This window comes from Dendroctonus ponderosae, unplaced genomic scaffold (assembly GCF_020466585.1).
Source record: "Dendroctonus ponderosae isolate FM_Combo_2020 unplaced genomic scaffold, Dpon_F_20191213v2 Dpon_F_20191213_4, whole genome shotgun sequence".
In the NCBI taxonomy this organism is placed as follows: Eukaryota; Metazoa; Arthropoda; class Insecta; order Coleoptera; family Curculionidae; genus Dendroctonus; species Dendroctonus ponderosae.
Window position 1 is genome coordinate 8,347,513 of NW_026018611.1, and position 11,401 is coordinate 8,358,913.

The 11,401-nt window shown below is 33.8% G+C and overlaps 1 protein-coding gene across 1 annotated transcript in view; it reads right to left on the minus strand.

The window, feature by feature from the left end:
• Nucleotides 1-492: 492 nt before the first annotated feature.
• Nucleotides 493-11,401, minus strand: part of LOC109538810 (homeobox protein OTX2) — a 33,707-nt gene continuing 22,798 nt past the window's right edge. Inside the window, exon 5 of the mRNA XM_048665750.1 lies at nucleotides 493-2,714. Within this exon, the coding sequence (XP_048521707.1) occupies nucleotides 2,007-2,714 (708 nt within the window). The 3' untranslated portion in view covers nucleotides 493-2,006. The remainder of the gene's footprint in view (nucleotides 2,715-11,401) is intronic.

Genomic DNA, 11,401 nt, shown 5'->3' on the forward strand with positions numbered 1-11,401 from the left:
CACACTTAAGTGAACATATGGAATTTATTTATTAAAATGAACTACTTTGTTTTGGGTCTTATGGTCCGGTTGAGAAGACCTGGATGATGAAATTGACGCGTCTTCGTTCTGTTCCGGCTCTTTTGCAGTGATTTATGACGAAACTCGGATCAATTTGAAATTTAAATCTATCTTATGCCCGTATTGCACCCCGAACTTTTCCTCRATTTATTGGGCAATTTATTAAMGGGCACCAGCGTAAAAAAGGAATTGCGCGGCGATCGATAAATGGTACAAATTATTGCCTACTTAAAGCAAGYTCAAGATTATTACGGGATTGYGAAAATGGTCTTGGATTTTTTAGAGTTATTTGTTATTTACCAACCAATTTGTACAATGACGAAGCCGGCAGCKATTATCRAAAAAAGGACAAGGAATTTTTCTAATTATTATRTTTCAGATGTTAAAAATCTACGATGCGTTCAAAAAATTTAGYAAAYTMATTMAAAAAATTAGCATGTTTKACGAAAATAATCYACACATCGTTAACAACACAAACCAATAAAACAAAGCGTTGAAATTTTTGTTGGTTTTGCTGAAATTGTACCAATTTATTGGGGGAACATCGATGACGGTCGCTAGTTTTCTCTAATTGTAGTTTGCTATATATGGATCGCGCTGTCGGTGGGAAACCCTGTATACTGCGCATTATTTTGTAAGAATCAATTAATTATGTCCAGATCTGATGTGTATTTAAAAAAAAAACAAAAAAACAATTGCTATCTGCCTAATAAATTAATTTTGTTTATGTTAAAAAGAAAGTAACCTTTTCTAAAGTTTAATGCTCATATTAATCATTATTACATTTGTTATTGACTTGCCATCAAGCCTCATTGTTCCGCTCTTTCGTTTTGGTATTTGTAACTGATCTGTTGACCCGAGACCCTACATGATCTAAATATTCAAAATGTCCCGACTTGCCCATCACTACTATCGAATAATTTACATACAACACAGTCGCATTATTAAACAAACCCCGAAATAAATATTAAATAAACAAACAATATATCAATAAAGCAAAAAAATCAGTTGTGGACTTACTTGGAATTGCTGTAGTTTCTTATCAATTTTGAAAAATGTACAGTTATTTTTATAGAAAACTACATGAAAAAGCTCACAAATATGTAATAAATTAAGTACGCAAATGTAACTGTTTGTAACAACTTGGACCTCAAAATACTAATTTAAAATTATCTACAGGGTGTTTCAGTTTAAGACACCATTTTTAGGAGTTTGAAAGTTCAGCGGACGTTCACCAAGAGATGCTCAATGCTAAATGTAAATTGGGTTTCCAAATTAATTAATTTAATATTGTTATGTGAATATTTGGTGAATACTGACTAGAAACAGAACACGTCGATTTTGATTGAAATTCTTTAATTTTTTTAATTAACTCGAGCCGCGGTGTTCCGAAACTGAAGCACCCCGTATATACCATACGTACATTCTAATATTAATTTCAGTACTTACCTTACGTAGCTTATAAGCTTATCTAAATGGTATGGCAGAATAATTCATAAGTACAGAAGTACAAACGGAGTCAGTTTCGATTTATCATGTGAATAATATTCAACAATGATAGTAAAATCAGATGTTTGTTTACAAATTCAGCGTTATTCCCAAACCTACTCAAATTGAAAAAAGTAGCGGAAATTAAGGGCTTCTTTTGGAGAAGCTGAACTATGAAATTAGAAACACGTTTATAAGAACCATAAACCAGCTGTGTGGTAAACTGTGAATGAACACGGATTTCTTGTCGGAGCACTAGTTTATTGCTAGCGCTCCAGGTTGGAGTGTGAGAAATTAAAGTACCCAAATTAGTTTTCAGGCAGCCACCTAAATCATGAATCACAGATAAGCCCACTGACAATTCAGTAGTTCCCTCAATAAAAATATATCACAGATTGCTATATCCATTTTACTTAAATACTATAACTAATCTAACTATACTAAAGCAGAACCGCTGACTATCGCCCCATGTTGTACTGATCTGGACTCTGACCTTCAAATCCATACGCATTGTAAGGATTTGAATGATGGTACATGTCCAGACCTTGTCCATTAGCTGCCAAAACATGGGGCGCATTTCCTCCATAGTATCCTGCTGGATAGCCATGATATTCTGTGTTCGTCTGATATTGAGAGTTTGGGTGAACTCCATGGCTAGCCAGCGCTGGATAGTTGTATCCAGTAGGATTGGAGTTATGCATTCCCATGTACCAGTTAGCAGCTTCTCTTCTTCCGGGGTAAGACCAAGCAGGTGTGCTTGAGAAAGAAGAAGGCTTGCTGGTGGCGACAGCTAAGGGGCTACTTATGGGGCTGACTATGGGCGCAGTCTGATCCAAATTATGGCTTGGTGGACCACCAAACACCCCAGAATTTGATGGCCCGGGGGTTCCGCTGTATTTTTGAGCCAGCTCCTCAATGCATTTTAGCTGGGTGTCTTGTGGTGACCCACTACTTGACGGTGTTAATAGAGTAGAATTCGAAGCTGAAACGTTGCTTGAAGGCGCTTCCAAAACTCCGCTAACCTCACTAGAACGAACCCTATTAACACCGTCACCAGACACCTGAGCTGGTGCTTGGGGAACTGTCGATGCTGCATTTTGCTGCCCGTCGTTCGATTCCTTCTGCAGCAACGATTTGGCTTTCGCTCGTCGGTTTTTAAACCATACCTGTAACAAAAGAAACATATCTACTATTAAATACTGCAGAGTTTAGGCGCGGTTTTGGAAAAAGTCGATTATTTCTTGAAATCTTTCACTGATACGACCACGGTGTATTTCAGAGCATACGATCGAAGTAGCATTTCATGTATATCTTCGGAAGATGCTCAATGAGTAGACAATTTACATTTACTATAAAAATATTTTGTGTTTCTTCTACTGACCAATTAATTTATTAGCCCTTTACGCAGCATAAAGACTGACAACCGAAAACATTTTTGTTATTCTGCTTTTTCTCGGTAGCTCATTAGCAAAAATGTAACAAACTTACTGACGAATAAATATTCGGACGCACTTTAATACAACTATATTAATACAAAGTTTAATCAGAAGTAAAAAAACCTTTCGGCTTTGACCTGCCTTTGTACGTTTTGCCTTTGAGTCCTAGTGGACTCAGTGAGCCTGGCAATATTTTGGGGTGMGAGAATTCCAAATTTTCATTTGATGACATAAAGTTTCTGTAACATTCAAGTCCGGACTGCTTGAGAGCCACGATAAAACTTTTTTAAACATATAAATGATAAAACAAATTTATGATCTTCAAGCCACTTTTTGATCGTTTCAGCTGCGTGAAAATCGCACCGTACTGTTGAAATGTGCAATTTTTAATTCCATAATTCCATGGATATTGTTCCATAGTTCGAATTAAACTTCTTGATAAGATTTGATGGTAGTTTTTGCATTTACAGTTCCACATATATACTCATATTTGGCAATGCGTTTACTACTCATTCATCCCCATATAATTTCTTCAAGAAATTTTACTGTATGTTTTAGAGAGTACTCATGATAGGCATCTGATTTTGTTCAAATTACTTTCATCATATTTTGATTTCTCACTAAAAATAACGGTACCCCGCATTTGCGTTGTCCAGGACAATTTAAACCTTTTTGCTTTTGGAAATCTGTAAATGGTGGCTTTTTCTGTGCCTAAATTGAAAGCCGATAAAAAATTATATTATTTTATATTGAACCCCATAAAATAAACCTTCTTTATAAAAACTGTAACCAGATTTGTCTTAACTGTATTGAGAAATTATAAGTCGTAGTTTTTTATCTTTTGCTTCACCAGCTGTTATTTTCTCATGTTTTTATGTGAGTGGATGAAACTTATCCAACTCAAACGGAAATATATTAATCTAAACACACTTGGTTTATTAGCAGATGCATGCGTAATGTTGATTTTCTCCGCCAATCAAATACACGTCCGAATATTTATTTGCCATGAACATTTTTACTATTTTATTTTGTAGTTGCTGAGAAATGAAATAGTAATCAGTTAACATGTTACTGTTTGATAGGGAACTTGTATGATACCCTATTTTTCAACTGCAAAGGAAAAATTATATTTAAAATTAACACATGATTATTCAACTAGAATTTTGGGGGTCGGCCGAACATATAGTTTCTAGGGCTCATTTAAGTAGTCTTAAGTCAGTTGTAAGTTCGAGAAACTTTCCATATTGCAAAAAATTTTTTTAAGAAATGTATTTTACGACCCGAAAAAAAATTGGCGCAGTCGGTAGCATCTTTTCAGTGCGGTTAAATTTCGCACGTTTTAGTCGAAAAATTGATCACTAGTGAAAATCTTCCTGTGTGGTTGCGATCTGAAAAAGTTTTAGAGAATGCGATCGTGCAGAGAAGTTCGATGTGAAGCAAGAGAAACCGGGGGCAAACATATCTGTTTAGACAGTCCACGAAAGAAACCTACAACAGCCGAGAAACTACAAAGCCCAGATTTGAGTGCGTTTTGTATTGAGTTTTTCAATAAACACTGTGTTTTGTGCAGTTTTAAATCGCATTCTGAACTAGAAGTAAATGAGCATTATAAACTTGGGGACGACTTGCCCTTTGGTTCACGAAAAACATGAACTTAAATCTACAAATCAGTTTGACAGCGGGAAAAACGAGATCTAGATAAAAATATTACATAGATTTGTTAAACTTGAATGATCCAGCACAAGTAAATAAGTCTTTATACCTAAGTGCCATCGATCTGGCTAAGACTGAGACGTTGCTAGCAATTGATAATACAGAATATATCAGTACCACTAAAAAATCACTTATGGCAGAGGTGAGCAAGAAGATCTATGTACAAGATTTTCGCAAAGAAAACAAGTTAGTCGATGATTATCTGGCAATTCTTAGATCCGTTGTTCCTTCGAAGCAACGGGATATATTCCGTATACTGGCTGTCCAGAAATAGTGCAGCCAAACCTTAAATAAAAATAGTGCGAGAAGTTACTGTAACACTTTTTCGAAAACTAAATAATAACCTATGATCTACAGAGCGTCAAACTTAAACTTTTTAGATTCTTTTTTTTCAATAACTTTTTTGTTGGTCAAATGACTGCTTTAAAATTTGGCACACTTATTGCTTATGATCATTTGTATTACTGGTCAAAAGTTCAACAGCGTATGGTTTTCATAAATAAAAGAGCGCTGGAAATTACGCAAAAAAGGGTTACTTGTTTCACTCTCTACAATGAAAACATAAGACAAAATCTACTTTTAAAATTGTTTTTTAACACTTCTTGTAACGATTGTTATTACCACTTAAAAGTACTATAACCAATTTTATGAAGCTGAAACCAATATTTTCTGACGATTGTATTTTATCACCCTTTAGAACTATTTACTTAACTTGACAAAGCCTGTAATCAAAAATTGCTTGTACATCATCTTTAAATTCCATTCCATTTATGCAACTAGAATTCGAAATTTTATGACTATAAAAAATTGTGTTAATGTACGAAGTAAACTTAAAAAAAATATATCATATTGCATTGAACTGGTAATAATAATAGTTATGAGCAGTGTGAGATAATGAACGTTTCGAAAATAAACAATTTTTTAAAGCATTATTTCAAATCTTCGGACATCTTTGGGCAAACCAGAAAAAGTTAAAACCACATAGTAATTTAATTTCGTAATAAATTTCCGCAAAACGCAAACTGACATTTTTATTAGCCTCGGAACGCTTTTTTACTTTATTTTTTCAATAATCTTAAAATTCCTTTATATACAATTTACATTGCTAGAGAATAAATGGCACAGGATAACTATGACATCATTATCGAAACGTCCAGCAAATTTGCTAGAGAAAATGTACATACCACGATCGATATTCTTGTTCGATTCAGAGTTATTGCCAAAAAAATTAATGGAATACGAAATTGTTTTTGGTGTTTTGTAGGTGCCTAGGTTAAATCAAGAATAATAAGAATTAATGTGTTATATTCCGGTCGCTTCATTTACATTTTTATATAGGTCTAGGACTAGTCAAACGCATATAAAACCATAAGAAAAGAAATAATTGAAAACGGTGTTAGAAAATACAACTTTTAATTCTTCATGCGGCACTTGCAATAGCTGTTTCAATTTCAGTTTGCAAAATAAAACTTATATTGTATTGGTCCGCATAAGCAAAAATTTAACACAGAAAAATTCGAGGATCGATGTGGCCACGGAGACAAAATAATCGGTCCATTTGGGATTAGAGTAGCTAAATTTCAGATATTACGTATTTTCTTCTCGGATCATATAGAAGGACAGGCAAATAATTTTTGCAAAATATTTTCTGATGGCCACTTTAGTAATGAAAATTGTATGCCTACATTGCCAAGACCAGTACTATGCTAGATATACGACTCGTGGGCCTAAAAATAAACATCCGGTATATTGCCGTATTTTCCCAAGAAGCAAATGGATACGAAATACGAAATAATCATTATGAGCGTTCGATTAGTCTTGCTTAGATTAAATCATCATTTGAATAATAATCCATTATGCATGATGGTCTTATTTTGAATGTCGTTTGTTTATTGAAACATTCACGCTTATAATTCACAAGTTGTTAAAATTTACAACAATGTAAATGCAAAAGCCGGTAAATAGCAATGGCAGTCTTAGGTAGCTCTATTTTAATCTGTAGGATCATATTTTCAAAACAATAACTTCATTCTTGAACTCAACCGTCAGCTAGTTATCTGGGGCAAACAATGGGCACTAAAAATTGTTTTCCGTCCAACTGCACCGGCCAATTCAATTCCAATCATCCAGGACTGACAATGAAATAAAATTCGAAAAAAGAAGTTAATCCCTTCCCTCGGAAAAAAAACGGCCGATGTACGAGGGCCTTCTATCGTGGCGGAACAGAAATCTTTGGCAACTAACAAGGGTGGTTGGCTCCATTCAATTTCGGATAACTGTATATATTTTATTCAATACAATAACACAATGGGTCGGAACGAACCCACTAGGGCTGTTTTCCATTAGCGCAGAGGATTATCAGGGGTTGTTCCAGTGACGTTCACCCCGCCTTGGCCCTTATGGGCCCCGTTGATGCACTGAGCCCTATATGAAATAACTATTACCAAAAGGCGGGTAATGCCGCCACTATGATATAGGGAAATATTGCCGGAATACGTGACAACTGTCCATCAGACGTATAGCATTACGGAGGTAATCTGGGCTTAAACTTTTTTCCGGGATCTTTGACTTTTTAAGAAGCACGAGTAACAAGGGCACGTTTGAGCAACCTGTCCCATATTTATTTTTCGGATAATTGTTGTCCTCCTCAGATTATCCACAGTTATATAACAACTTAGAAGAGGGTAGTTAGAGAAATCGTGTCCAGTTACTGGCGTTATTATTAATTAGCTAGCAATTTTTATTGTGCCTTCTATATTTCCAGAAACATTCTTTGACTGTTTACTGCGAATCTTTTGCGAAAATTTTCAAATAAGTATGAGTAATATATAAATACCTAAGCAGTTTTTCCTTTACTTTTCCGCAGGTACTTGGAATGAAAACGCTTATTGCTCTTGTGAGCTCTAAATTATTCAACGTATTTAATTAAAAGGATTGCTGCTGCATAGTTTAAAAATATCTTTTACTAGCAAACAAAGTTTCAAGATTGAGCGTTACAAAACCTGTTAGAATGCAAAAACGTTTTTCAAACTTTTCGAAACTTATTTTTTGACAAAATATTTACTCTGTTGTTCCTAGTCCAATTTATTATCAATGTTCTTTATATACTGAAAATATTAATTCAAATTATTGTTTTTTTATACGAAGAAACAAAATTATTTAAGTTGTCTCAGTTAATCTGCTCTACTGATAAATCGTTTGATGTATTTAAATGATGATGATTACATCACTTCAATGCACACTAATCAAATAGAGGCGTCTGACGTATACAAACAAACAAAAACGTACAACACACAAAAAAGTACAACAAAATACATAAAAGATACGTTGATCCCAACTACATTCTATTAGTAAAAACCGAGATTTTTTCTGATGATATAGAAAAATAAATAAAATAATGGTCCCATTTCATTGAAATGGTTGAAGTTTTCCGAAGTTTTATTTATAACGTGAATGTAATGACGGATTAGTAAGATTAGTCAGTAGTTAAATATTAATTCATTTAATTTAATCAACTATTAACTTACGTACAAGTTGAGTTGTGGATACCGTCTAAAAATTCACAGATAGTACCTAATAAACCCTAAATAAATTTCCCCAACATTTGACTACCGATTGAAAATCTGCAGTACCGAATTCTGCACATAAATTACGGGCACGTTTATTCAAAAAAAGGAATTTCTGCGTAAATATAATCGTACATACATGGTGTTTTTGACAATTCCATATTTGCGTTTCTGAAGACAAAAATATTTATAGTCAATGTTATTTATAGTCACCTGCAGTTCACTTCATTAATTACGTGATACTCAAAAGGAGTATAAAACGGCCTGTCAGATCACCAGATTTGAATGCATTCGACTTTTTTCTGTGACACTTTGAATCGATATGCTTCCTAACTCTCATTTGATGATCACAGAAAAATGTACAATTCATTAGTTTTATTTGCTTCAGAAAGAGTGCCTCAATAATAACTCGAAAATAGACTAAATTTGGTTTTTGAACTTATGATTTTTACTTGGAAAAAACAATCCATCTAATGTAGAAACGGCTGATTGAAATGCTACTGAAATATACTTTTAGTGGCTTTCAGAACAATGTGTTACGAAAATCCATACGTTTAGTGCACATGACTTTTCGCGTGTTTCCAGTTTTTGAAAGAGAATGGAACAATTTTTCGAGTTTCCATTTTCCTGCACATGCTCACATTATATCACCATTATTGAAAAAGTCGGGCGTTTCTCACCATTTTCAAAATATCGCTTTTTTTAATTTGAATTCGTTGTCTAACGGCCTACTTTTTATGAAGCATTGGTTTCTTTGTAAAAGCAAGCTTATGCTAAATTCTTGAAAATAACAAGCTCCTGAAATATATAGAAATAACAACGTTTATAAAAACAATGACAAAACGTGGCCATTTTCGAATAAACAAGTAAAATAGACCATGAAAATACGATTGAAAGTAATGGCAATAAAAAACAAGTAAGTATTTAAAGATTATTAGAAGCGTAATGGACGTTTCTCAACTTTTTCAAAACGTTGTATTCTTTTAAATTTCATTCGATTTTCGAACGGGCTAATGGTTTTTCATGAAACGAAAGATGTTTTTAAGAACAATTGCAAAACGTGGTCATTTGAAAATAAATATTTTGCTACAATTTAACTATAATAAACTTAAAAAATAACGTTTACTCTATAAGTAGGGTAAACCGTTGAAAAACGTTTAAAGTAAAGGCAATAGACAATTTAATATTTAAATATTATTAGAAGCTTAATGAACATTGTCTTCTTTTGAAAGGATTGTTGATGGATTCTGCTGTCCAAATCAATTAAATCGTCGTTAGAGCCGAACTGTAATTGGAATAAAACCAATTGAGAAAATTTCATTTTTAATAGGTAAAGTTTATTTTCAAAATGTGTAACCAACTGTACTTCCATTTAGAAATGCACAGCATTTACAAGATTTGGAGTTTTATTTGCAAAAACCATCGATTTTTACGGTTTTATGAGTAGATTGTACATACATTAAATCAGGTGAAAGACTGGAATGGAGAGATGGAAGATTTTCATGAGAAATTAAATGCCATTAGTTTTATTTCCTCCGGATAAGAAATTGTAGATTAATTTACACAGTTTGAATTACACAGAATGGACATTTTTTATTATTAAAGGTGCAGGTGATGACACAGACGGCAGCAAAAAATAATACAATGCCGATTGCAGCCAATCGTTTTTCAGAAGCGATTAGTGTTTGGAAGCTGAATCCACATAATCTAGCTTCACTTTCGAGGCTTGATTTTTCTATGAATATTTATTCGTATGATTTCAAAAATGTTTTCAGTTTAGTAAAAGGAACTTACTAAACATTTAAAAAAATGCAAACGTTGTCCAGATACTTATTGCGACGCCCCAGTTTCGACTTAAGCTAAAGTGTTAGAACTGTTGACCTTTTAATGGATTTCATGTAGAACACCAATTTACGCATCTAAGAAAAAGATCTACACATTTTTGAATTGCGAGTTTGACATGATTCAAAATGACTTCAATTTTAAATGGTTATTATTCGCGAAAAAGAAATTAAAGAACGGACTTTTTAAATTCCATAAATGTTGAGCATAATTTTGATTGTCACTATTACTTTTGAGTGAGTTTGAAGAAAAGTAGAGTCATTATTTACTTTGGGGAAAAAAGCGAAAACAACCCTTTGCCTGGCTTATTAAGAAACATACGTTTGCAATTGTTGCGCAATGATAAATGACTGTTGGGCCAACGCAATCCACACAGATGAACTAAATGTTTTTCATAGCGAAAAATCGTTGGAATCAAAATTTGGATATTGCACAAATGCCGCGCTATTGACAAACAGCAGCTGCATCCCTTTGAAAAGACTAACCAGGCACTAAATTGAATCATTACCGATGGGAGAGCAAATATACCGCCCCTTGTATTATACAGCATTGTCATCGACACGCCGCAATAATGCCCTTGCTCGAACCTCGGTCGTATAACATATGCGTTTTTAGTTTGCCTACATGTATGGACTGAACAATCATAATAAACAGGACCTTTGTCCAGGTAACAAATTTCGGAAAATCAATTTCATCCCGATGTTATTTTGGGCGGTTGTGGTGGACAGATTGCTCATTGTTACCCTTCAAGTGTAGGATAAAGTTTGGTAGTTTGATCATTGTATTTACTGTTATTATACACAAATGCGCTTCAATTCTTTCGTATGTATCAACCAGTGAATATTCTAAACAATCCTCGAAATTTCTGCATATTTTATTATAGAAATCATGGAATCAAAACTAAGACAAAAACATTGAATATGAAAATTAATAATATTAAGGAGCAGAGCTTTACACTAGAGGCTTGCACACAAATTAGCCAAACGATCTGCAAATAAGATTGTACGCCCAGAAACGGAACGTGTCGATGCTCTATATTTCGCACCAGAAATTAATGGTTGTAATGTTTTCTTTTCAATCAAGACGCATTAAATTGCGAAAATTAGTGCTCTTCTGACTTTGTCCACGTCTGAAAAAAATTGATAAGGGGTTTATTTTTTTGCAAACTTCCTTTTGGCTGTTTCGCCTAAAAAATTTTTCCTCAAGCAACTCGGCCAAGTTTATTTATTTTAATTAATTTTCATTTACTCGAAGTTATATTGATTGATCGTCCCGGATATTCACTTTGAATTGACC